The 27,933-nt window shown below is 40.6% G+C and overlaps 2 protein-coding genes across 5 annotated transcripts; both read right to left on the reverse strand.

The window, feature by feature from the left end:
* Positions 1-2,426: 2,426 nt before the first annotated feature.
* Positions 2,427-6,572, reverse strand: LOC133967864 (uncharacterized). 2 transcript variants are annotated; one of them, XM_062403542.1, is made up of 7 exons: positions 6,307-6,572; positions 5,497-5,532; positions 5,208-5,333; positions 3,887-4,504; positions 3,616-3,747; positions 3,130-3,206; positions 2,427-3,011 (listed from the first exon to the last, which is right to left on the reverse strand). In XM_062403542.1, the coding sequence occupies exons 1-7, from the start codon at positions 6,362-6,364 to the stop codon at positions 2,961-2,963; spliced, it is 1,098 nt and encodes a 365-aa protein (XP_062259526.1). In that variant the 5' UTR covers positions 6,365-6,572; the 3' UTR covers positions 2,427-2,960. The 2 variants fall into 2 exon arrangements, with proteins under 2 accessions (XP_062259526.1, XP_062259525.1); XM_062403541.1 differs by having other exon boundaries at positions 2,427-3,035.
* Positions 6,573-6,727: 155 nt separating this feature from the next.
* Positions 6,728-20,322, reverse strand: LOC133967863 (zonadhesin-like). Of its 3 annotated transcripts, none has more exons than XM_062403539.1 (25): positions 20,078-20,322; positions 19,888-19,940; positions 19,703-19,777; positions 18,799-19,022; positions 18,633-18,705; positions 17,834-18,231; positions 16,505-17,069; positions 16,169-16,365; positions 15,679-16,068; positions 14,970-15,262; positions 13,889-14,154; positions 13,442-13,501; positions 13,001-13,138; positions 12,649-12,905; positions 12,435-12,519; positions 12,241-12,312; positions 11,947-12,081; positions 11,575-11,831; positions 11,375-11,459; positions 10,189-11,292; positions 9,733-9,941; positions 9,458-9,614; positions 8,980-9,368; positions 8,136-8,265; positions 6,728-7,236 (listed from the first exon to the last, which is right to left on the reverse strand). In XM_062403539.1, the coding sequence occupies exons 1-25, from the start codon at positions 20,152-20,154 to the stop codon at positions 7,094-7,096; spliced, it is 5,832 nt and encodes a 1,943-aa protein (XP_062259523.1). In that variant the 5' UTR covers positions 20,155-20,322; the 3' UTR covers positions 6,728-7,093. The 3 variants fall into 3 exon arrangements, with proteins under 3 accessions (XP_062259523.1, XP_062259522.1, XP_062259524.1); XM_062403538.1 differs by having other exon boundaries at positions 13,442-13,504; XM_062403540.1 differs by lacking the exon at positions 13,442-13,501.
* Between the last annotated feature and the right edge of the window lie 7,611 nt (positions 20,323-27,933).

Genomic DNA, 27,933 nt, shown 5'->3' on the forward strand with positions numbered 1-27,933 from the left:
TACGTCACTGAATTAAACCAATGTGTCACTGACTGTAACCTGTCCCTGAATCTGAGCCTATGGATCTGGAATCAGACCTTTGGTTGGGAACTGTGGATGAGCTGCCATCTGCTGGTGAATATGTGACACTACTACAAACCAGATGTGTTTTGTTTGACTATTTATTGATGCTCCACATTCCTCCTTTTAGCAGTTTTATCTTAAGATATTATCTTTCAAAAATTGTATTTAATTTGAACTTAAATTTAAACTTCCTTTTTGAAATATCACGACTTTGTTCTCACACTACTATGACTTTATTTTCACAATATTATTACTTTACCCTCATGATCTCCTATTATTTTTTCAATTTATCGTGATAACTATCAATATTTACTGATATGAAAATGTGTATGTGATTCTTGACCATATAGCTCAGCTCACACTGTGTATGTCAGATATACATAGGCTCCTTTTTGATGCTAATCAAATATCTGTTGTTTAGATGTAATGCTCAAGTTTACTCAGTTCAACATTTTGTGCTTTATCGTAGGGCTGAATGGGACAACGACAAACAATAAATCTGCAACAGTTCTGAAAATCTATTCACCTTTTAATGTCAGCAATTTTTCAGGAAAAAAAGGTTGTAAAATTATGACTTTAGTCTTGAAATCTCAGATTTAATTGCACTTAAGTAGACCTTGTACAAAAAAGTTTTAATTAGGTGCAGGAGCTAAAGGTAAGCCAGAGTTCTAGCCTGGTCCAGTGAGTAAGATTTAGATGAAAGGGAGTTTTTGGCAGAAAAACACAAGTGATGTTTTCACTAATGTTTTTTTTTAGAAAGACCCTTTATATTTTACTATTTATGTACATCAAGAGCCGGTTCTGTCTACGGAGGCCACCATGTCTTTACAGGCATCCAAACTGGACAATCTAAACACCTTTTGAGTTTTTATGAAACTGATGACTGGTTCTCTTTCTCTATATGTGGAAGTGGAGGGTGAGCTGAGGGGCGCTCAGCTGCAACCTGCAACTTCACCACTAGATGCCACTAAATTATACACCCTGAACCTTCAGGACTGTTGTTGAAATGGTAAAACTTGTAAGTTTCATAAAGTTTATTTCATGAAAAAATTGAAAAAATCACATTAAAAACATGTGTGAAACAGCGCCTCCCTACGTTTCAACGGCTGGACAATGTTATAGAACGGGAGTGGTGAAGAAGGATATTGCACCCTCACGACAGGTGCAGTTTGTTTGTAATTAAGAAGAAGAACACGTGTTTACCCTTGTATGAGTCCCCTGCTGCGACACAGTGGACACAGTCAGGATAAACCTCCTGTTGAAGAATGCTAAAGTGTTGAGCTCCATGATGGACACATGGTGGAGGAGGGAGTGGAACCAGTGGAACCAGTGGAACCAGTGGAACCAGTGGAACCAGTGGAACCAGTGGAACCAGTGGAACCAGTGGAACCACGTGAGTGACAACACTGTGTTTGGTGAATGTCTCTCTGCTGCGTCTTGTCTCTGTTTGCATGACGTAACACTTTTATATCACTGCCGAGGCTCAGCTGCTCGTTCAGAGTGTGGAGGTTTGTCTGTGTTGTGCAGACTAAAGCTGTTGTGTTGCTGTTGCTCTCCACACATACAGACACACACTAGCACACACAGAGACTCACACTAGCACACACAGACTGACACAAGCACGCGCAGATAAATACAGACTCCCATGAGCACACACACAGACTCACCTAAGCACACACACACAGACTCACCCAAGCGCACACAGACTCACACGAGCACACACAGACTCACCTAAGCACACACACGCACACACACACAGACTCACACGAGCACACACAGACTCACACAAGAACAGACAAACAATCAACCATACACAGACTTACAGACACATACAGGCACACAAGTTAAGACCGACACAACATACACACACCCATCGCAGACACTTTCACACTGACAAACAGCCACGTACACACACACACACCTACAGACAGGCAGTCACACACCTACACATTCCACCACAGGCACACTGACACACACACAAACAGTCAGCACTATCTTTTGCATTCAGTTCAGTCACGTCTGCTGTAGTTGTTTGTTAGAATTAATTATTTCGTTTTTGAGCTTTGTTTTGAAATGAGTCATCAACCTTAAGAAGTCATCTTCCCGACTCTGTTGACTGTTTTTCTATCTCAAGGACATACATAAGTATGTTAAGTCTGTAAGTCATGGAAACTTTTTAATATGGACATGAATCTGCATAGGTTTGAAGACTGAAATGCATAAGTCGTGTATGTCAGATGTGCAGTGGTTTTCTTTGATGTGAATGAAACATTAGTTGTTTTAACATCACGCTCAATTTTTGATATTTTGCTTTGTTGTTAAGCTGAAAACCACTTTTTGTGTTGTTGTACAATACAAAAAAATGATCTGCAGTAATTTCATTTGATCAAAAACTTCCCTGAGTAATAATCAAAAGAACCTTTCAATGAAAATATATATTGGACATCTTTGGGTTTTGGGGGTTGATCGCAAAAAAAATGACAAGACATATTCACAATTTTCAGACATTTTGTCAACCAAAATAATCAGTCAGGAATATAATCAATAGATTGATTGATTATTTTTTCTTCCACCAAAGTAAAACAGTTCTTCAAATGTGATTTTGTTAACTTGTCCCTCAGGTTGTTCTACTTCTCAGGAGATGACCTGTTGACTTGAACCAGCCCCACATTGTTTGACTTATTTTCGCTGACCTCTGTGGTTTAAATAGGCCATAACCATCATTGGCAGTATAATTATCCTTACTTACTCCCGTCCTTTAAATACCACGTAAAAGCCCCTCTTCAGTTGAACAGCACCACGTTACTTTGGTTTCAGGTGCTCAGCCTTTCCTGACGTCATGTAGTGCAGATAGTGCTGAATAAATATGTGGAAAGTATATACAGGCATATGCTGTGTTAGGTGAGCTTGATGGTTTTGATGGCCGCGGTGCAGTCCTCACATTTCATCTGCAGAAAGATCTGGGTCAGAAGCTGTGATTGAAGAAACAACAGTCTTTAAAATGCGTAATTTTTATCTGTGATAATAAAATATAATGAATCAAATTAAAAGTTAGTTTGTACTTGCCTTCGATAAAGCCTCTGAAATCACATCTTCGTTTTCTTCACTATGTGATAAAACAGAAGCTCTTAGGCGAACCGTCACTGAAAAAGTACAAGTGAAGATTTATTATCATGCAGATGTCTAACTGCGTTAATAAAGAACAGAAGTCCATCACTGTCTCAATTCAGATACTTCCTTTAGAACACTTGGATTTAGTCTGCTGTTTTTTTACGAAAAAGTCGCCTGCAAAAACATCTACCCATCCTTCCCTTGTCGTCATTTTTACAGATTGAAAATTCGCTGGTGTCCCCTCTTTTTCTGCCACGCAGCCAAGCTGGCTTCCGAGAAGCTCTTTCTTGTTTCCTCTACTTTTTGCCCACCAGGAATGTGCCATGCAGACTCCGACAGCGCACTGCACATTTCTATAATTGTCAATGTGAATGCAATTATGAAAACAAAAATGAGCCACCTTGGAGAATGTAAATACACCCTGCGTTTCACTTATTGCACCTTTATGTGAGCCGCTGGTCTTCTTGGAACCTGTGTCAATGGTGGAAATGTCAGTTGTGCTTCCCTCTACTGGTGAAGATGTGACACTACTGGTTCCCAGAGTAGCACTGGTCTCTGACAATGTTGTTCCTGCTGTGAGAACAAAGACACACACACGGTTGGTTTTGAACGTTAGAGGAAATTAGTCCCTGGGGATCATCGATGATGCAAACAATAAGAAGAAAAACAATCTGTTTGTATAACACTTTATGGATCCACCATAGTGACCAACCTGTTGCTGTAGAGGCGGTGGATCCTGAAGGTGTGAGTCCATATGCAGGTGTAGATGTACTGTTCGATGCCGTGGTGACGTTTGTCTGTGTAGACCATAGACTGTATATGTATGGTGTAGACGTGCTGCTGTTAGTTTTGTAGTTTGTCGTCGAAGCAGAGGTTGTAGATGAGGACGTGCTGCCATCTATTGGTGCAGATAAGCTATTGTTTGTTGTATTGGAGAGAGTGGGTGCAGGCGTCAGGGTGGTGCTGCTGTTGGTTGTGTTGTGTGCAGTAGATGCTGAGGTTGTGCTACTGCTCACATGTGCGGGTGTAGATGTTGTATCGGGGGAGGAGGCTGACGATGTCGTCACAGGGGCTGATAAAGTGGTGCTTTTATCTGCTGGTGTGGGTGTGGTGGTGTTGCTGGTTTGGCTGGTTGCTGTGGCAGCAGACTCTACGGAAGCTGAGGTGCTGCTCACATTCAGAAGTGCAGATGTTCTACTGCTGCTTGTTGTCGTGGGAGCAGCTACTGTTGAAGAGACTATGGTTCTGAAGGGTGTGATGCTATTGGCCTTCGTAGACGCAGTGGTGCTTGTTGATGTGCGGAATCTGCTCGGGGTTATAGTGGCTGAAGCTGTAATGGAGAGGAAAGATCGACCCTTTCAAGCTCAATGCACTGCAAATTAAGGAACCGCATGCAACTAGAAAAAACACGCGCAAATTAAAAAGTCACAACACATTCAAATACAGAGATGCGCTGCAAATTGCGGAAAAAAACGAATCCAGAATTGTTTCAAGGGCACCGAAGGAAGTGATGAACCTGACTGTAGTTCAATGCTTTGTGAAGTTCCATCGACGTGTAGCAGACTTCGATAACTTCATCAAGCATTGAACTACAGCCAGGTTCATCACATTTCCGGTGACGTTTCTGCATTGTCATTGTCTCTGTCGTTTTATTGATCTTTATTTTGCTACTGGACAGCCAGGATTTATCAATTTTACAATGAGTCTTGTAGCCATAGTAAGAATATTCAAAGTATTGAATTTGCTATTCATTGTATCAGTTATCGTTGATTTGTTGCCAAGGAGACCAAATCGTGGGTGTAATGGTGGAGCTGAACTTTGCCAATTCCCCAAAATGTCTATGATATTTTGCATAAATGGTTTTACCAAGGAAAATTCCAGATTCACCCTTTAAACATCGGTTGTTATCAGAAAGACACATTTTTATGAAGTCCAGTAATTTATATTCTCTTGTTTCCCCCACAGTCTCAATACACAATGTTTTATTAGTTTTTATTTTTCCTTTTTAAATGTTTGTCTTCACCATCACTTACGTGTGCAGGTGGCGTTGTAGTCGGCACAGCAATCATTGACTACTGAGCAGTAATCGTCGCAGAAACACCCCCTGAAACAGGTGTTGTTTTGACCAGAGCAGCACAGCACTGGTGGACCTGCACAGCCTGGAGCGAGCACAACACACACACAACACAGCAGAGAAACCACAGGCTCAGTACTGCATGTAGTGGTAGGTTCTTTTAAGATCAGTAATCAACCTAGCATGGAGGCAGAGTATGTTGCACTGGAGAAATGTAGGAACAGGACAGGTTGTGTTGAGGCTATTACCTGTTATTGTACCTGGAGTGGTTGCCCCGGATTGTGCTAGAACATTAAAAGGAATAGTGACGTGTCATTTTATTTGAATTCAGGAAAATAATTCATTGTGAGCTTCCAGATAGTTACATCAACACTGTAGTTGGATAACACTTAATTCAGGTTCTTGATTTGATAGAACATTCATAAAAGGCAAGTACTTGTTTAGAGACACAATCTATCACCAGTTTCTGTATGAACAATAACATACAACCTTTATGCAATGACGTCTCATGAAGCAGGTTAGTGTTGTTATTCTTAGTATTAGTTTATTATTCATATTATAATTATTAGTGTTAATGGGTGGAGTTTTCCCACTGAGGTAGGTACAAATAGCAGCGATAAGTGACACACACGACACATAATATAAAAACAGGTGGAGGCTGTTTAGTTGCTAATGCTCATAAACTGAGTCAGTGATTCAGCTAAATATAAAACTAAGAACCCAATGTCAATAACCTGGTTCAGTAGAGGCTTATTTTTTAATTGAAAGCGGCACCACACTTGTGAGCATTGAATTATTTCTCATTATGCAATCCATTCCGTTTCTGAGTCATTTGGTATCTTAATTATTTAATCATTTTTTTTTCAAAAGGGGTCAAATAACAATAGTTAGATCATTGTTGATAAAACTTTGGTTTGTTGCATCTTAACTATACTTAGGGTGCATCCTTAATATGCATAACAGGTTTAGTCGCGTCCTTTGGCGTTTCAAATTAGAAATTTGATGATGCCGTCACCTGAATTTATTGAACTTTTGAGTGAAATAAATGTTTTACTCACCATCAGTGAGAGGTAACTCCACCATCAGGAGGAAGAAGCACAGTGCAAAGCAATCCATGACTGTGCGTGTGTTACCTCTGAGAGCAGGCAACGCTTAAATACATCTGACACCACAAGCACACCCGCTCACCCACAATGATCCTGTTGTCTCACAGAAGGAAGAGGAAAGAATACCTGCTCTTTATATCATGACATCATGTTACACAAGTTGTCTATTATTTGAGTAATGATTTGTTTCTCTAGTTCCTCTGGTTCACACTGTCTGACTTGAGATATGTCAGGAATGCTCTGGTGGACGTGCTCCAGCCGAAATGGCGAAACACAAGGTGACACAAATAACCACAGGGCATTTTAATTGTAGCAGGGGAGAGAAAACCTACCATTGTGCCGTTATTGAAATTATGACTAAGTGCAAACACAATTCTCTATAATCATTTATTGCACATACAATGCTTCTATGTGTAGGCATACATTCTCATCATTCAAACACTGCATTGTACCGTTTGTTCTTTGTTCAGGGGCCATTACTGAAAGATCTACACAGCTGTAAGAGCCTCACCTTTGAATACCTGTTATACTCGACTGTGAAAGAAACAGCAACGTATGATATGTTGTCACTGATTTCTTGAAAGTGTGATGGAAAAACATTTTAAAAATAGTAGTAAAAGAACATAGGCTTGACATCAGATTCTTGGAACAATGCAAATATTAATAAAAGCAGACGCTGTAGGAAAGTGTTTATTCTTATCTTCTAAGGTTACAGATATTATCAACCTGGAGAGAATTTTTACACTCTCCAGCTCTCTCCGAACTCTCGAACGCTCCTGGCCACGGTGCCGTCCGGCTTCATCCAGTCATTCCTCCCATGACTGTCAAAGTTCCCACACAGACCTCCTACTTTCCGTTTGTATATGTGTGGGAGAATGATCTCTACAGGGAAAACACATCAACCGATCAAACTTATTTATATGCACCTTTCAAATTAATCAATTGCTGTTGCTGTTCAATGTGCTTTATAAGCGATTGACGAAATGTTAAAAAGGGATTATGAGTTCAGAGACCAACGCACTCGTATAATATAAAATAATGATAAGAAAGATACTACAAAATAGATATTCTAGAAATAATGTCATAATAAATCAAACCAGTGTTGATAAAAAAAAGCCATAAAATGCAACTACATGAAAGTCAGGCCGAATTGATTACAGTTTAAATGTACGTTAAATATTTAAATTCTCCGATCCCCTGGAAGGTTGTTCCATCGGAGCGTGACCAAATGTTTTTGTTCTACTTCGGGGAACAGCTAAAAGAGAAGAACCAGAGGATCCGAGGGGCCTCCCTGGTTCATAAACTCTGACAGGTAGTCCGGTGCAAGGCCATGTGCTTTATAAAGTAATAGGAGAATTTTAAAATCACTCTTTAGCCGACTTGTGATTTTGGTAGACCAGAAAGGAGAGCATTGGAATAGTCTAGCCTGCTCCTTATGAAAGTGTGCATTAGTCTCTCTGGGGTTGCCCGGTGATTATAGCTTTATTATGTTTGACAAGTATTGATGCTGTGATATTCAAATTGCCTTGATGTAGTTTTTCAGTAAGTATATTGTGAAGGATTTCTAGTCTATATTTTTCCCATCTGCCTTCATGTATTCTACATTCTCTTTTTGGTATTTAAAATTTTTCACAAAAACAACACAAGGCCAACATTATTCCTCTCTCCCTGAAAATAAATGAAAACTTGTCACGGAATTGGATGATAACATGTGATTTAAGGGTTTGCGATGAATCCTACAATTTTCAGAACTGCTCATTCTGTTGGTGAAGATTAGTTACCTGCTGAGCTGCGTCCATTAAACTCCACTGAGAGGCCAAAGTCGGTCTTCAGGTAGATGCGAGATGAATGCTGCCGGATGTTTAAACCAGCGGTCGGGGAGACAGGCATTTTGGTTTTCTTTCCATCCACCTGCAGGGAGATCATGAGGGGGGGATTTGTCAGCGGGAGATATGAAAATCGAGCCGTCTGAATATTGCTAGCACTTGTATGATTATCTATATTGTGTGCAAGCGTTCAGAAAATCACATGTATTCCTTATTCCTTGTCTAACAGTGATGGAAGTAGAGGCAGGGCATATAAGTGGACTAGACAATGGATATCCTTACTCCGGGACAGCTCTAATATTTAGCCATGTTAACAGTGTGGCTCTAGTATTGTAAGGAACAGCATGAGAGTCGGTTCAACACTTTCCAGATTGATATTAGAATTAATGCTATGAATTTCAATATGGCTGTTCATGGTCTTCATTGAATATTTCTTCTTGAGTCTGCCGTTTCATTTATGATCAAATATATAAATGATCACAAAATGGATTCCTTTTGAAATATGGGCGATCATATACACAATGCATATGTATGTTCATATAATACACACAGAAACATGTTTGAACTACCAATAACATAGCAGCATAATTCTGCACATAGCACGGCATCAGTTTCAACACTATAGTATAACCTTGAAGTTAAATAGGCCTAAGTGCTGCTTATTTCCCTCAGTATTTTCACAATTGTGCGTGGGCAGGCAGATACAGGATATTATCCCACATACCAGATACTGTAACTGAGAAAATGATATGGCAGCAGTGTGTTGATGTGTTGTAAACAAATATCACTTGTTACTTACAACCAGCTCTCGATTCTTCCTTAACTCCACGGTGTGATTGTACACTACTATCTTAAGCTCTTGTAATCTGTGATGTTCCTTATCTTCCTCGCTATCACTGCTGTCATTGCTGTCATTGTCATCATCTTCATCGCTGCCATCATCTTCATCCTCTTCATCCCTGACTCTGCGACTGTGGTTTTCTTCACTGCTACTGTCATCGTGATGCTCACTATCATCTCCATCATCTACTATGCGTTTATTGATGCCCACGATGTAGACACCTGGAATGTCCTTTGGCAAGTTCTTGGTCCGGACCAGCACATACGAGTGCTCGCCCTCAAAGTCATACTTCAGTTTATCAAAGGTTCTGTACTCAGGGTCTCCATTTATAGTGCATTCACTAAAGTCTGTGGAATGAGTAAAGAGCAAATAATAAGTCAGTAAAGAAGATGTAACGTATTTAAGTTATGCAGTTAAATGTTTGCATATACAACACCTGTAGATCTGCAGTAGTATTCGCCCTCGTCGTTTTGAAGGCAGATGGCGTTTCCATCACATTCGTCTTCGTCATCACAGTCAATCTTCCCTATGCCATCGTCTTTCTCACATTCACATTTCTGACTGCAGTGATCGGTGTACCATCTGTCATCGAACTGTCAAGAAAGAGAATGTACAGGTTGGACCTCAGTGTCCACATGCATTGGTCTCATAGTCTCATGTATTTGAAACATGGGTGAGTCATGTGCTATTGGTGAACACTTTCTCCCTCACATGATGTTTGTTGCCACTACCGTCCACGCAGCCACACTCTTGGATTGGGACACAACGCTGCCCTTTCTGCACAAAGCCGTCATCACACACACATCCTGGCACACAGCTGTCACTGTCACTGCAGCCTGGTGGGCCATTCAGGTGACTGCAGGTTGGACTGCAGGCAGGGATGCAAGTGGTGTAATGACTGTTCTGTGGGCAAGATGGTGCTAGGTAGAGACAGAGAAGGAGAATATCCTTATACACAACAGAAACACGAGAACACAATAGATCTACATAAGCAATGTATACTTTACTGTTAAGTTATTTACCACTTCATCTTCATTATAGGGTCACACGTGACTGTTGGCATTGTTACCTGACATGTGACATGTAAAGTAGCCTATACACTATGGGAAATTCTGTCCATGGTTTAAACTTATTCATTAAATAAGGGAATGCAAATGTCTTACTTACTTGGTACAGCTGTAGTTGGTGGTTTTGGTCTAGCAGTGGTTGTAGATTGTGGTGTAACTGTAGTCTGAGGTCTTTCAGTTGGTGGATGTGGTTTAAGGGTTGTGGTGGGTTGGGTTCCAGCTGTTGTTGTGGGTTTTGGTCTCAGTGTTGTTGTGGATTGTGGTGTAGCTGTTGTGGGTTGGGGTTTACCTGTGGTTGATTGTTGTGCTGTACTTGATGTGTGTGTTTCAGTTGGTGGTTGGGGTCTAGATGTGGTTGGAGGTTGCGGTTTAGTTGTTGTTAATGGCTGTGGTAGAGTAGTGGTTGAAGTTTGTGGCTGCATTGTGGTTGGAGGTATTGGCCTGGATGAAGTGGTTTGAGTTTGTGGTTTCGCTGTGGTGGTTTGAGTTTGTGGTTTCGCTGTAGTGGTTTGAGTTTGTGGTTTCAGTGTGGTGGTTTGAGTTTGATGTGTGCGTGTTGTTTGTGACTCCAGTACAGTTGTGTTCTGAGGTTTTGGTGAAGTTGTTGTTGGAGGTTGTGGTTTAGCTGTAGTGGTTGAAGGATGTAAAGTGCTTTTTGTTTGTGACTCAGACGGAGCTGTTGTTGGTGGTTTTGGCTTCATTGTGGTTGAAGGCTGTGGTGGAACTGTGGTTGTTAGTTGAGGTCTAACTGTTTGTGGTTGTGATGTAGCGGCTGGAGTTTGTGGTCTATTTGTTATTTGTGACTCTGTGGTTGGTGGTTGTGGTCTAGCTGTGGTTGTAGTTTGTGTTATAGATGTTTGTGGCTGTGGTTGAGTCGTGGTTGAAGGCTGTGGTCTTGCTGTGGTTTCAGATACTGGCTGTTCTGGAGTTCCAACTTCTGGGTCTTTTGAGGTTTGTGGGTGTGTTCTAGCTGTGGTTTGTGGTCCAGTTGCAGCTGTTGTTGTTGGCCTTGATGTTATTGGTAGCCGTGGACTTGTTGTTGTTGGAACATCAGGTCTTGTGGTCATTTGGACATCAGGATTTGAAGTTGTTGTGGTTGTTGTTGTAACTGTAGTTGTGGATGGTGGTTGTGGTTTTGATGACGTTTTTGTGGGTTGTTGTGTGGTGGGGACCTCAGGAGCAGGGGTTGTGGGTTTAGTCAAATCTGTAACAATTCAGAATCAAGTCAGACACTTTCAGTAAGTTTTACTGTTTAAGGACTACTTTGAATGTCAGGACAGAATCACCTGCACAGCGTCCACGATGAATTGATATATCATCTATGGCCACATCAGACTGATCAGTGGAACCTCTTCGCCCTTCAAAAATGATCTAACAGTTGGTGCACAGGTTAATATTTATGTATTTTACAGCATACCCATGCGTTAGCAATTTTCTAACATTAGGCAGTTGAGGGAGTTAAAAATGTTTTTAATAAGTAACTTGCCTGGAAAGTTTCAGTTGTAGTAAAGTCCACCTGAGCCAGGTGCCACATATTTCCTTGGTCATTCCTCTTCCACCAGACACCCTCAGCCAGGCGGTCTTGGAGCAGGTAAACATGGAGGCCCATTGTATGTGCTGAGCCGTACATATGGTACCAGAACTGCAGACACTGAGGACCACTGTCAGAACACTCAGAGCTGAGGAGGCGGGCTGTATCTCCCCAAGTTGCACTGTTGGCCTCAATGTACAGGTAGTGACCATCTAGAATAGAAAGAAGAAACTAAATTTCTCAGTGAAACTTGCCATGGTCAGAATAATCTTAACCACAGTTTATTATTGTCCCCATTTAGATTGTAACAAAAATAAATTGTTTTACCACCAGTGTGGTCAGTAGAGGGCCCTGTCATCAGGGTGGGTGTGGTACCATTCTGCCAAGTCCAGTCAAAAACATCAGTAAGCAGCTGATTCCAGCTACAAAGATGGTTGTCAAAGCTACAGGCGAGGTTACAGACTGCAGGGAAACATAAGCAAAAAATTTGCCTGAAGTAAGCATTGAGTCTCTTACACAACTTTTTTTTTTTTATTGGACTAGACATTAATGTCAATTGTTAACCAAAATTCTGCTTTCCTGAAACCACTGGCCCATGAAGTATATCTTGCGCGTGCTTACCTGGGTGGGATGGGAGGAGTCCCACATTTGATGAAGGAAGCTCAGTTCCAGCAACCAGGCCAGGGAATCTGCCTAAAGTAAAAATGATTGACTTTGTTCAAAACCTGAGATATCAGTTATTATAAATTGAGACCTTGATGTTTTAGCACCAAATGAAAAACGAATTAAGTAATGGTGCAATATATTAATGTCACCTGAGCATGAGCCAAAGTGGATGGAAACATCATCTATGGCCACATCCGACTGTGCATCAGAGCCTCGGATTCCCTCTACGATTATCTGAAATTGGGTGTGACCATAACATTTTTTCCATAGTACATAATACTAATGGTAAGAATGGGGTAGGAACTGTTGGCAAACAGTTATAACCAGTCTCTCATATAGTCCCACATATATTGTCAGACTTACTTGGAAAGGACCAGACACACGGATGTCAACATTTCCTGGATGCCATGTTGGTCCCTGGTTGTTCATCATGGACCACAGCTTGGTAGCTTTGTTGTCTTTGAGCAGGTAGATATTGATGGCCATTGCTCTGGCTGACCCAAACATATGATACCAGAAGTGCAGACAGAGTGGGCCATTGTAATGACACTTTGGACTCATCAGACGGGCTGAGTCTCCATGGAAGACATTGTCTCCCTCAATGTATATGTAGAAGCCAGCTGGAGAAACAAGACAAACGAACAATGAGCATGATGCATGGGCAACTAATGTCGCAACCCTACAGATGTAATAGTTTGTCCAGACACTGTTTTACCTCCAGTGGTGTGGTCCTTGAGTGGCCCAGTTAGTTTTGAGGGGGTGGGTCCTGAATGTCTTGTCCAATCAAAACTGTCCTGTATGAGCTGCTCCCATCCACACAGATTTTTTTCAAAGTCACAATTCATAGGACAGACTATGAAAAAGCGTCAAAACAAAATGGATATTGTAAGTGTTATGACCGTATCGACGATAAATTACAGTTTGAAAACTAGAATCTTAGTTACAAATGAATTGTCTTCAAACCATTATCTCACCCATTAATGTTATTACGAAATGAATTGTGCTTAGAGGCAAGGATAGTCAAGTAGGAAAGCTTCTTCAAAGGTAATACTTGTTTTCAAACTTATATTTGTTTCTAATTCTAAATTGGATTATGATATTGATTTTCTTCCTGAATTAGTAACAGATAAGCCTTCCCAGTCCTATATGCTCTTACAAGTCTGATCTGGTGTTGGAGAGGTTGTGGTTGTTGGAGTGGTTGAAGTGGTTGGAGGCTCTGCTGAAATAGAAACAAAAAAAGCAAGCAAACAAGCAAGCAAGCAAAGAAAAATTAATTGTGTTGAATTGAGTCTACCATCCTTGTATTGTTCTTGCCCTAGGTAATATATGTTTGGCCTATTTAATATTTTTTCCAAACTTGTTTGTATCACAAACAAGACAAAAGAAAGAAAGCAGATGCAAAGTTAGCAGATGCAATGGATAAGTTTTGCATTGTGATCAAAAAAGAGAAGAGCAGCAGCAATGCACAACATTTAACAGAATGACTTACTTTAAGATTAAGAACAAGTAAATATTTGTCATAAATTAAGAACTTAACGAATCAGACCCATTGTGAGTGCACACTGTCACATTAATGCTTTTGTTATTAACGTATGTTACAAACCACAAGCTGTGTCTGTCTGCCAGAAGGGCAGCTCCACTCCAGCAACCTGGCATGCTGCTACATAGGACTTCAGAGATTCACATAAGGTGTGTTGGTCCCCATTTGTGGCACAATAGTCGTACACACAACTATTCAGGTAGATGTTTGGGTGAACAATTTCATGGCAGGGATTGAAGGCATCCCTCAGTAGTGTGTTACACTCATTGTAGGCATCAGTCTCTTCATCATAGTCACAGATTCTCGGGTCATTTGGATGGACAGTACACCTGGGGGGCAAGGTTTGAAAAATGGAAAAGAGGTTAAAACATTTGGAATTATCTTGAAAACAAAGAGTAAGGTGTGGTGTATTGGTAATAATGTTTGTGTTGTTAGTTATTTAATATCTTGTTCGGCCAGTTTGTGTCAAGTCTAAACCCAATAAAATAACTTAAGTTACAGCTATAGACTCACTCCTATTAAGATGCGGTGTGTTGCAGCATTTTCTATTTCAGCACAATGCAATTCAACACAATATGATACAATACAAAAGAATATGATTGTATTCAATTTCATTCACTACAGATAATATGATTGTATGTCTTTGGTTCAGACGGGCAATCTTAAATTAACTAAAATTAATATATTTCTCTCATTTCTCTGATACTACACCTCACTAAGCATTTCGTTTATGATGTTTAATCCAATCTCATTGTTTTTGGTTCACACCTTTTTTTTAATGGGGCAATTGCAAGATTTACTTTAATGCTGGTTATACTGATGCAAATTGATGCATCTTGCACTTCTTTTTCAACAGCCATGCAAGTGGCTCTGTTAGGCTCCGGTGGAGATTTTAGCAGATGTTAGTGTGCTAAAATGTTCACAATTACAATGCTAACATGCTGATGTTTAGCAGATATCATCATTTTCAGGTACACTATCTTGCTGTTAGCGCTAAATACAAAGTAGAGCGAAGGTAAATGGGAAATCATTCAGCACCGACTCCTGGTGTGGCTTTAAAACTGTGTATCTTAGTCTTTTTTTTCCTTTTGGAGTTATGTCATTGATTCAGTGTGCAGGTACCCTGCAGTCTAAAATAACTCACTCATTCTGGTTTGGAACCCTCCAGCTGTCACCAAACTCAAATGGCTCTGTAACGTTTTGGCCCCCTGGCGTTATGAAGTCATCGTCCTGATATTCGGAGAAGGTGCCACACAGTCCACACAGCTCATACTTGTAGCGCTCATCCACTTGCACAAACAGTCTGCTTTGCCCATCTAACAGTAGACGGAGGCCAAAGTCCGCCTCCAGAGCAATATAATTATTCTTCATGTAGACCCGCATTGAGCCGTAGGTTCCATTGGTTACATAGGGGAGTTGGACACGGCTGTTATTTACCTAGAGAAAGGAAAATCCATTAATTAGACTGATTTATTCTAGTGAGAACTGTTTGGTTTTAAATGGCAAACACATTAATATTGTTTTCCTACTGGGATGGTAAGTGCAATCAGTTAGCTTCCAAAGAGATGTTCAGGGTAAAGTAAAGTGGGCGAGTTGTTAGTTTGTGTATTCTTGTAAGCCCCAGATGATAAACAAAAGACTTCCTTCATTGATACAGAGTAATAACTGACTCTATAAAAATGGGTGTGTTGATACTAAGGAAATTTGTCACCAGCATTTATTAATCACCTCAGATAACACAGTTACCCAGTAAGTCGGCCACATGCAGGACATGAGATTCATTGACTGGAAGTTGTTCAGTATCACACTATTAATTTATGTATTTGTTATATGTAAAGTGTTGTCATACTTACAAGGACCTCTCCACTTTGATTAAGGATGAGGGAAAAATCTTCCACCTGTAGAGTCACAGCCTCCAGCTTGGACCGGGTTAAGTTCTGAAGGGGAGGATGCATGTTGTGTCCAATAACAGTGAACTGGATCGAGCTTTCATCTCCGCATGTTGTAGTCAGAGTATAACTGCAGCCTCCTTGAAAGTCATAAGCCAACCTGTCAAAAGTGATGTAATGGGGATCGCCATACACCCTGCAGGTGGCAGGTTTGAACGGGAAGCAGTCTTTGACCCCGTCCTCGACCTTACAAACATCTGTATCTGCACATTGCATTGAGGTGCACCGCAGATAACTGTTTCCCATACATTCACACTGCTGCTCGCACTCTCCTTCCACAAATGTTGCTCCTTTCTGCAGAGAAAAGTTAAACGTTATATAACAGGTGGGAATAGGTGAATATTTCCCTTTCTAAACAATATTTAGTTGTTTTTACTTTATCTAGCTTAGTTACCTTATAGTGTTTCCCACTGTTCCAGCACCCACAGTCCTCTGCTGGGACACACTTCCCCCCACTGAGTTTGAAGCCAGAGTCGCACTCGCATCGCTCCTCACAGCTTCCACAAGAGCCAGTTGAATCCAGACTGGAGCACATCTCTGGACAGCCATCAGCACATGAGTTATAATGGCTGTTCTCAGCACACTGAAGGGCTGAAGGGACACAAGAAAAGAGAGGGAACAGGACTGAGTATGACTTTAATCTCACTCTATTATTAGTCATTGTTTGCCTCTGTTTCTCAACAGTTGCAAGAGTGAAAAAATGAAAACAGGAAGCCAATAAGTAACATACGGCAGAATGTGGAGTTCCTCCACATGGGTACAGCGACTCCAGCCTCCTCGCAGATATCGCTGTAGACCTGTAATGTCTCACAAAGCGCTGCTGGGTCCCCATGAGCAGAGCACATGCCGACCACACAGCCCCTGAAGTAACTCTCTGCTTCCAGAACTGATTGGCAGTCAGCAAAGGGCCCAGTGCTTGAGAGGAGGCTGCCGCAGTACAACTCACTAGTGTACTTGGCTTCCTCCTGTGGGTCACACTGATGAGGGACTAGAATAGTTTTACAGGAGGAGGTGCTCTGCCCAGTCTGCCAGCTCTGAGCCAAAGCCGTAGCATCTTGGGCGTTTGTACCGTCAGGCTTGCGGAGGTCATCTTCCCTAATGTCGTTAAAGTTGCCACACAAGCCACAGGCCTCATCTGAATATGTGGACGGCAGAATAACATTCATAGCCCCAGCGCTGTCAAATGAAACGATCAGACCGAAACTGGTTCCTAGGACAACGGCAGCAGGGTTACTCTTGATAGTGATAGTGCCACTGCCGAGGCTCAGCGGAAGCTTCCTCCAGACCCCATTCACCTGAAGAAGAGGAGAAGTTTGAGTCTTCCTTACCCACTGTCATTAGCATATTGTATCTGACAGTTTGTATGAAATGCAGGAAACTGAAGCTAGATAAATCATTGAGAATTGAGACAGCTCATGCGTGTGCTTGGGGGGCCAGGACACTGTGTCTTTTAACCTCTGCACTTTATGATAGTCAGTTAATCAGTAGAATCGACTGCAGATATGGGAACTGCATTATCAGTTATGGGAACTGCATTATCAGTTATGGGAACTGCATTATCTCTTACAATACTAAGCTCAACACTAATTTCAGCGTAATGACAAAAGGCCTCTTAGCTGAAGTTGTATAAACAGTACTTATGAAGTACAGTTTTATGAAGGATTGGAATACTATTTGTTTTGTCGGGGGGGGGGGAAGTGGCTTCTTTTATCCAGACATGTTAATTCTGTGCTTTAGCATGGTTTGCTCTGCAAATTACTGCCTCTTTTAGTTATTGTCCTCATATGTGTGATGTGACAGAGATGAAAGGCTTAGCTTAGTAAACCGGCAATAAAGAATTGGTGTGCCAAAAAGAGCTTATGGGCACAACTGTGTAGTTTCTAAAGCGGAAGGAAAAACCCTTTAATGAGGTTGTTTGAATGTTTTTTCTTTTGTTTTTAACAAAAGTCAGACTTAACTGGTGTGTCTCTGAGACAGCATGACATTTTAATCTGTGGGAAGGATACAATGGATCACAGTGAAAGTGCTAAATTCCTGCTTCCCTTTTAAAGTAACTCACCACGACCCGGTGCGTCTGTCTTTTCAATAGAGACACTCTGATGTTCCCTGTGTCCACATTGACCTGCTGAATAGCTGGCAGAGATGAGTTCCCGTTCTGCTCATTGACCACCTCCACACTGAACATGGGCAGGGCCCCAGTGGGCGAGCAGGTCTTAGCCAGTATGTAGGTGCATGGGGCCATGAAGCGGAACAGCACTCCATCAAAAGTGCTGCAGTCTGTGTGACTGTGTATTGTGCACGTCCCAGTGGTGGAAATCCCTCTGGATCCTTCTCTATGAGGACCACAGATTTGGCCTTGTGGGCACGGAGAGGGAGAGCAGGAGAGCTGGCCCTCAGAGCAGAGGCAGCGGGTGGACTCATCCGTCCATAACTCTGTGTTAGATTCACACTGGGGTCCTGTGGGGCAATGACTGAGTAAACATCAGACCATCTGGTTCACAGTAATTGATTAGCAACATTAATGAATCTTTAGTAATATTATCGGAATTTAACATATTTCCTTGATAATCTTAAGTTATCCAGTCTAATATTTCTGTCAGTGATCCGTTGATTCATGTTTTGATGATTTAATCAACAGCATCAAAATCACTATAATACAATATTTTACATCTTTAAACATTAGAAGGGTTATGTGGCATATGGGGATTTGCAGTTACGTTCATCTGACATTATGACCGCTATTGTGTGTGTTGAATACACATTGTAGCCATGTATACTTAAATATAGTGTGATTCTTTCTAACATTGGTATCAAAAGCAGACGTTAAGATGGCTATAGAGGAGAAAATGAAAACATACCACATGAGCCTCTTCTTACACCTATCCTGTTAATTGTGATCCGTCCTTCCTTGGCCACTGCTTCAAGTACAACCTAATGTAAACAGATCATCTCTTTAAATATAAAGGATTTGAAATAATTGATTCACCATTCCAGTTCAATTATAGATGCTATATTTTTTTTTACCCGAGACTCCTGTTTCACGATTTTCAGGGGGACAAATACTTGTATCCACGAATTTCTGGGGAGGACAGGAGAGGTCCAGAGTTCTTCCAGTCCGTCGCTGCTTTTCAGGAAAGCTCTTAGTTCAGACCCATTATTTGTGACTTGGCTCTGGTACCAAAACTCCAGACAGGCCTCGCCCTCCAGCCTCAGCGGACCACTCTCGAAAAAACTCACTGCAACATCCACTGGAGGTAAAAAGCTCAATAAGAAACTATCATACACTAGATGCTCTTGGAATATCCAGAGATATTTAGCACGCTCAATGTAGTTTTTGTCCTTGCCACTAGTTTCTAAAGTATAAATTCAATGACCTTCTAGTCATTGATGCTCCATTCTTGTCAAAAGCACATAATATAAATAGTAGAATATATTTTTAACTACACACTTGGAATGGGCTTCTATGTTATGTCATAATTTCTAACCCCAAATGGGAAACTAAACCTTTTCATTTGTTATTGTAATAATAATAAACAAGTACATCTGTTGGGGTGCAGTTATCATTAAATGCAAACTAGTTATTTTTGCTAAATTTGAGGCACAAGTGCAGGCCCTTTACGTTGATAGCCCCTGGGAGAACACCAGGCTATAAAAGATTTTTAGTCTGCTTCAGATCAATTAGCGATATGCAGCGAAGCACAGCCACAGTCTGTCTGCAGATAAAAAAAGGAACTGTGGACTGATGTTACAAATCCTTTTTCAAAGGCAGGGACAGACGGAAAGGTCACTACGGTCAGGTAATCTCTCTCTGTCACACTGATCTCATATCTGCACTGAACTGTTATCTGACGACTTTGAATCAACATTTTATTTAATTATTTTGATATTTAAATAATCGAAGACATTCAGTTCATTAAATGTTCTTTACCTCCTATTTGTTGGTTTCTCGTCCAGTCACAGATCTGGTTGTTCTCTCTGTCGTAGGAACATTGTGTAACATACTCTATGCAAGAAAACAGGGGGTTAAGATAGTATCTACGAATTTGGTCAGTTTATTTAAATTGACATTTTTGGTAAAAGTAAGGATATGGGCGACTCTGTAAATCGTTATACCTGCATTTGTCCTCCACTCGGGTAAAGGAACCGATGTCAAGTTGTTTTCAGCTCTGACAAAGAAACAAGATTACCAAAATTTGATTTGCTTCTAAAACATTCACGGCATAAATACGTGAATGGTTCAAAAATATCTCATTAATTCCCCACACGAGCAACAGAATATTAAAAGATAAAATGTAAGACCCACCTGCACAGAGTCCCTGTCTGAGAGAGGAAGAGTAAAGTCAACGTGACCAACAAATCTGTGTGGACTCCTCCGAGCATGGCTGATCCCTTAACGGCAGCCTCTCTGCTGATCGCCCGTTGCTAATACTCTCTGCCTTGCTGAGGAGTGATGGCTGATGAGCAGTAACAGTCGTAGATGTTTTCTGTGGAAAGGCAGCGCACAGTATATGACCCTTTATCTGGCAGCACAGAGGCGTTGGCCCTCTTGCGTCCCTCTCTGGACCGAGTGGAGGGTTTCAGGCATTTATAAACCCTCCTCCCACCCCACCTAACCAGGTAACTTGTGTGTGGGTGGAGAAAGAAAACTGAGGGACGGGAGGACACGAAATGGACTGAAACTGAACTGTGGTAATAAGATAATATCAGTCACGGGAAGCTGCTCACACATTTACAGCAAATAGTTATAGTGTTGCTAAGTCAGAAGACACTGAAAACAAGAGTAAATGAAGGGATGCATTAACAAATATTCGGATTAGTCTATATAGAATCAGAAAAGACAGACATAGCATTTTATTTTACTGCAAATTATCATTTCCATTACACTCACATCGGTAAGCATTTTTCACAATAAAAAGGCAGCAGTCTGTTGTGGTTTTAATTTCCATACACGGTCAGGCAATTTATTAACAGCATTTAATTCAAAAATCGCACTTTGATGAAAAGATGGTGAGATTATTGCAACAGAAGTAAATGTTAACATTATAGCCCCAGAGAAACCAAATTATCAAAAATGTAGCTTCTTTCATGTTTATTTAATGACCTCACTCGTAATACAAAGGTATAGTGTCTTCTGTTCTGAATATTAAAGCATGGATTCTGCTTGCTGTAACGAGAATGATTTACTTTGCAAGGACACCTTTAATCCTTTCCACTTATCACAGGTGAACAAAAAAGATGGGCCATTAAAAAGAGCCAGCTTGTGCAATCTATCTTCCCTGGAACAACCACAGCAAGACATGTGTACATCGTGACCTGATAAGGTTGTTGTATAATAACAGACTTGAAGCAGTGTCTGTTTTATTATAAATTGTCCGTCAACTAGATAAAAGCAGACAACTGTAAGAACAGGTTGAGAAAGAGTGACACATTGTGCTGATGGTGCCTCCTACTCCTGAAGTTACATTCCTGTTGGTTCGTGTCAACAGGGACGGTGGCCCAAAACAAATATTGGAGCTCTTTAAAGCTGTCCAGACGGACAGAGGGTTCTTTGTTAGGGAGGGTAAAATACCTAATGCTTGTGTACGACAGGAATATAAAAAGTCATAACTGTCGCCAGTTTGCAGACATGAATTTTCTTTTTTTGCACCTGTTTGCATGAAGAAGGTCACCATCCGAACTACAGACATAATCAATGAGCTGTCTAAAAGACACCAGCCTAATTTTACAACAGACAATCGGTTAGATCAAGGCTTTATCTGGTTCTGAGTTGTCTAGGGTGTGTGATGAATGTCTCTGGACGCAAGTTTAATCATAAACTGAGAAGTAGAGATCTGTGCTCAGATGGATATTTTAGAGGCTGTAACTTGAAATAAAGCGGATGCATGGCTCCTCAATGTCTGTCAAAAATCTGTATTTACAGTTAACCACACAATACTATGCAAGTAAAAAATGCTGTTTTTCATTGAGTTAATGATTTGTCATACTTGGTTACTTATTGCCTTTTCCTATTAACAGCATCACTACAGTTAAGTTTGAATTTCCAGTTAACCCATAAGGCAGATGGATAGTAATGGCTATCAAATGGTTCTATATTTAGCAGTTATGGCCGTGACAATTACTGGGACGGAGTCGTTGGTCTGTTGATAAGACCTTTCCTGGCCCTCTTATCATTTTATCAAGGTATATACCTATTTCTGAATAAACCATCAATAAGCATCTTGGTAACCAAGACTGTCAACAATGTGGCAACCTTTCTGCCCCACCCAGATGGGCATGACGTAGTGATATAGTTCATGGGAACCACATCAATATACGTCAGAATTGGGTTCAATATTGAATTATGACATAATCATTGAGAAAATGCTGCTCTATTACATACCTATAGATCCAAAAACCCATATCTCATACCTCCTGTATGTCTTCAGCCAACAAATAAAAGGGCCATTAATAATCAACCTCGCCCACAGGCAGCAGGAGAAGGAGCAACAAGGGCCAGGACCAAGTGCAAAGCAATATACTGTCGGCTTTCCCAAGGATCACTGTGGGCTGCACATGCCATGATCCATGACTAACCATTAATAAGCCAGTGTTTGCTATTTTGATCAACTCTTAGCTAGCTCTGCAGTGCCGTCAGGTAAAAATAGAACACCACAGTAAGGCGAAGGAATGTCAATTTAAAAAAAAGTATTTTCAAGCAAAGGCTGTGACACAGTGTGTTCTGTCGAACTGGGCAAGTCTACCATTAAACATTGCCTAGTTCAGATGTTATCCATGCAAGTTTCCAGAAACAGGTTTTGAGGAGCACATGACCATGCCTGAACATCCTGTAATATTGTACTGGTGGTGTTCCACCTGGGAGGGGGGTGGCAGTCATGGGGCTATTGTTTGGCAATTCTGTGACTTTCTGAGACCAACAGTCCCTCATTCGTCACAAGCTCGAGATCTGTGGAGCCTTTTTCTCTTTTCATGTGCACAAATGAATGCAAGATTATTAATTGACCATGATTAAACATTTTTTTCATTTATTTATTCCCCACGGACCCTTCAATCCATCAATCAATCAATCAAAATGTATTTGTATAGCCCATATTCACAAATCACAATTCGTCTCATAGGGCTTTAACATTGGTGTGACATCCTCTGTTCTTAACCCTCAGCCAGAGTAAGGAAATCCAGCCCACTATGCATTTTTTGAAAAAAAAAGCAACAATGTCTTGAGCATCATACAGCTCGGAACATGGTATTCAAATTATGACATGTAGATCTGACATCCAAACCGTTCTAATTCAAAATGAAGGTTCCACGTCATTTTTTTTCTTTTTAACATGGGGTGATCCATGACCCCTTTCCTGGGCTCTGGACCCTTGACTTTGGCCCTATGGAAAACCACCATGTGCCTAAATAAGTTTGCCCCTTGGAAAACATTTGTCCCTTAATCTTCTCACAAAGTCGACTTTGAGCAGACCCTTTTGTCAAGACTTCAGTTTATACTAAGCTTGCGCCCGCAGTTCACCTCTGCTAAAATAAGGAAAATCAATCCGCAGTGCAGTCTTTCATCTATGAATAGGTCACCCAATGGCATATGAAAATCTTCTTCGCCTTCCTTCCAGTTTACTTGCGTCTTCTCAGTGTGTGCTCCCTGGAGATTCCCTCAGCTGTAGCAGCTGGTCAAGGTCATGGTTGATGGATAATACTGGGCAAGACAGGGCAGGCACTGAGCTCTCCCTCATGTCAGAGCTATAAGACTTATTCTTTTATTGAGCTCTCATTGGTATACTTGTTCCCTTCCCTTAGATGTGGGAATTAGATGAAGACACCTGGGATCACACTGCTTCTTCTTTTTGGCTGCCAGGTGATTCAGTGTAGGGTCAAGGTCATCTCAGATGGAGACCAGTGGGAATGCAGGCCACATAACAGGCTCTCATTTATGTCTCAGGTTTGAACCTCAAGTCTTTGAGCTTTTCTGTTGATGCCCCATTTCTCCAGTCTTAGGAATATTGATGGGACTTTTCACAGCTTTGAAGTGTGTGTGTGGACGTTTTGCCATTTTTAAACCCTGCCTGTGATTTCTTTCCTGCTCCTTGAAAGTTTGTAGAACAAAATGAACGGCCTTCAAAATACTGCAGAGGACTGAGTGCATGTACATCTTGTTGATAATTATAGCAGTAAATTACATTGGTACATGAGCGTTGAGGACATACGTAACTACTTAAGTGGGTCTATAACATTGCATTTTAAATCCCCTGACTATTTATGGGTACATTTTGGAGGAGCTGCCATTTATAGTCTGTCTGTTGGAAAATGACCCATTTTCACTGAGGTTTTAGAATTAAGAGTTACCAGCGAAGGGTGAAGGAAAGCGGGAGCGGGACCCTCCGTTGAATGTAAATTAGGAGAGGTATAGTTTAGAGCACTCTCTTAATTCTCCCAAAATAAAACAGATTTATCAAATGCAAACCTCCTCAGTGTGGCACCTGCTTAATATTCATTGAATCATTTAAGCTGCCAAAGCATTTCTTAATTTCACGGAGACGTTACAGGGCCAAGTCAAACTTGTTAACATTTCTCCCTCAAGCCTCAAAAGTGAACAAGTGTTTATAAAGCAATAAATCAGTAAATAACCTCATTTAAATTGTTAATGCATTAACACACACTATTTATCATTTGTTTGTTGTTTTTCCTTCACGGTTTCTGTCTTTTCCTCCTTCTTTACTTTTTTCTCATGACAAGGTCATGAGCTGTCCCCTCCGCCCTTTTCCATTCCTTTCATTCCTTCCGTCCTTCCTTCCTTCCGTCATGCTCCATTGAGAAGTTTCTGTTCAATCTCGCCGGTGTTTCCTGGCCCGTGGCGCCTAGTTTCACAAACAGAGCCTGACTTCTCCTTCCGCCACATGGTTGCTAAACAGGTTGTTTAATGAATACAGGTGCTGTGGTTCTGCTCTGCCTATCAGGGAGACATGATCAATACTGTAGGCAAGCTGCGTTTAATTGTCTTTGTCAACACTGTGAGGAGGAGAGCCCCCCCCCCCCCACACACATCTGCCTTTTTATTTCATTCCTTTGATAGCCATTCGTTTCAATTGAACATGAAAGATGTTTTTCAAAGTACTTTTATTTATTTTTTTGTGAATACTTACTTGATGTCAAACCTTTTTGTTTTATGTAAACTTGAATGCACTTCTTTTCGGCATTGTTGACTCTGTAAGATAAGAGTTTTTATAACTGTGCATATTGGCAGACAAAAAGCTGATACCCATTGTTCTTAATGGCGGTTATTGGCCAACAGATATATCACCTGGGCTCTTATTACAACAGACATTTAAGGCCCTGTGTAGTTTGGCACCAAGCTACGTGGCTGAGTTTCTAAATTGTTAGTAATCAGCCATTAGCTCACGATCGTCTGATAAACACTGAGAGCTATTCTTCACTCAAGGTGAAAAGCAAGGGTGACAGAGCCTTTGCCTCCAGGACCCCAACCCCCAGGAATAGCTCAACTGAGAAATATGGCCTTTTATGTTTCTGTTGTCCTTTGCTTTTTTACTGTTTTAACTGTTTTATGAGCTTTTTCTCTTTGTTTGTCCTCGGTTTTAATTTAGTTTTCTTTATTTGTATTGCACTTTGCAATGGCTGGTTAGACAGGTATTATATAAATAAAGTTATTATTATAGTAAGTTTAAGGAAGGACTTCAGAATCCAAAACACAATGGTTAGTGTCATCAATTTCGTTTTGTTTGTGTGAGAGCTGAGAAAAAACCTGTTCGCATCATAATATAATAATTTTGTGGATGCATGAGGATTGTAGCCTATAGTGATTTTTTTTTAGATGAAGCTGTTTTTAAATAATGACTAACCACTTTACTTACCAATACTTTTATTATATTACTCATTTGGAGAGTTACAAATGTCTGCGTTATATTTGAGCTATTCCATTCATCCTGAGCCATTTTTTATACATTGCTGTACTTTGTGTCTATAATCCAAATTCATGATGACACAAAACATTAGACCATTAAGGTAATTCAGTAATTTCACCAGCAGGTGGCACTCTATCTCCTTCTTAAAACTATCAGAGACTGTAAAGTTTCTTAATGTTAACCAGGCTGCCTATATTATGAAAACCACACCTCAGAGTTAGCTTCAATATTAATTTAAAAAAGGTGCCCACATAAATCATGTGTATTAGAAACCCTAAAATAGTAATTTGACATTGATTGGCTGAAACATCAAGTCAGAATTGGGCTGTGCCTGTTATTTCATGCCCACGAATCTGACCCAGAAATGGATAAAAAGAATTTGAATTTAATAACAATAACAATTGATCTCACTATCTGATCTGTTGCTGCGAGCTAATAGTCATTTTTTGAGGTCTGGTAAGGAATGTTTTTTTTTCTAGGTTCAGTGATTCACTCACAGATAAACCCCCTGTGCTAAACTACAATACTCCGGCAGACAGTGGCCCAGTGTCCTATGTCCCCTCAATTAACTTCAAACTGCTCTCCATTACACGCTACAATGAGACACGCAATTTCATTACCTCATTCAGGCCCATCAGCATTACTAATTGTTTTTCTTCTCATATTTAGCATCCCTCCATCTCTCAGGGAGTGGGAGTGACGATATCTCATTTTCGGAAGGATAATACGAGAGGGTGGGCACGAGACGGAAACTGAAAGGGATAAAGGGATTCCACTAGTTCTTGCTGTATATTGGTCCAATAGTAAACAGGGCTCAGGAGGTCCTTCATATAACCTTCAAAGACCAGCAGGAACCGGATACACTCGCACACACTTAATTCACAATCAGCAAAAAGGTCAACTTAGATACAGACAGAAGCTGTAGTTTCCGGAAGCTTACTGGCCAGTGTCAGTTTGACCTGTCCCGTCCTCCAAACACAATAAAGCACAAGTTATTAAATTAGATGTAGTACTATTACACTCCAAAATTTAAAAATCCTATATTGATGTATTGGCCAAAAAAGGTCTGAGACCATATAGAACATCCCCAGACCTGGAAACGACCAGAAAATTTGAGTATTTGATGCAATTTATCATGATATATACATGACTTATCAGTCTCAAGTCTGAAGGGAAGATGAAAACATCCGTACCATTTTGTCACTGCCAATCACTGATCTACTTTAGCAAGACCATGATCAACATAGGCTATATTAACCACCACCCATTTTCAACTGGAGCTGCATGCTTGAAGTTGTCATACATTTATTGTCCATGTTTCTATCGTGTTACCGTGTTTCTATACACTTCCTCTAATAGTCTATAGAAATCTTTACGCTTCTCTAAGAGCAAAATCTAAAATTATTGATATGAATGATGACAGTGGAACAAGCTGTAAATGCAATTTACTCTTCCTTAGCAAACAACAACAGGATTACCACTACCTTGAGATTAAATTAAATCTATCAACTCAGCTTTCTCAATCATCTAAAATGTCAAACTAGTTGGCTTATGAGTGAAAACGAATGTTTGGGACCATACAAGTTAAAGAAGCTGAAGTACTGAGGTGAGTTGCATTGGGGGGGGGGACATTGTTATGGACATGTACAGTTGTCATTTTATCCATCACAGATCTGTTCATTTGATAATGTTTTGTTATGCTTTATCTAGTCCAGTGTCCTACGAGGACCTTTGAATGTGATAGACTGGTAACGTCAGAGAAATGACTGGTCTGAGTGAATCGGGGTGGGGGAGCCAGGATGACTTAACCGCCACTTAGCTACTCAGAGGAAAGACGTCTCGTAATTAATAATGTACAAAGCTGTGCATGTGAGTAGCATTTGTTGATGTCACACACAGTGGGCTCCCTGCATCAGAAAGACACAATACTCATCCTGCCTCCTCTGTATGGAGAGCCGAAGGCGTCGTGCAAAAAGTAATGTAGCTTTTCATTGATCAATAATTAATTCCACAATAGGAATGGGCATTAATTACTTTACATAAACTGCAAAAAAAAAATGTTAAAGTCTGAGTTGGCTACTGCTATTAAAACAGACTCAAGTGACAAAGTAATCATTCATTAGATATTATTATGGTAATACACGTAGAAAATGCAAAACGACAAATCCAATAATGATTAAACAATTTAAAAATACATTAGAGAAAAGATACGAGATACAAAATTAAATAGCAACTGGATGACAAC

Source organism: Platichthys flesus, chromosome 14, assembly GCF_949316205.1.
Source record: "Platichthys flesus chromosome 14, fPlaFle2.1, whole genome shotgun sequence".
Classification (NCBI taxonomy): Eukaryota; Metazoa; Chordata; class Actinopteri; order Pleuronectiformes; family Pleuronectidae; genus Platichthys; species Platichthys flesus.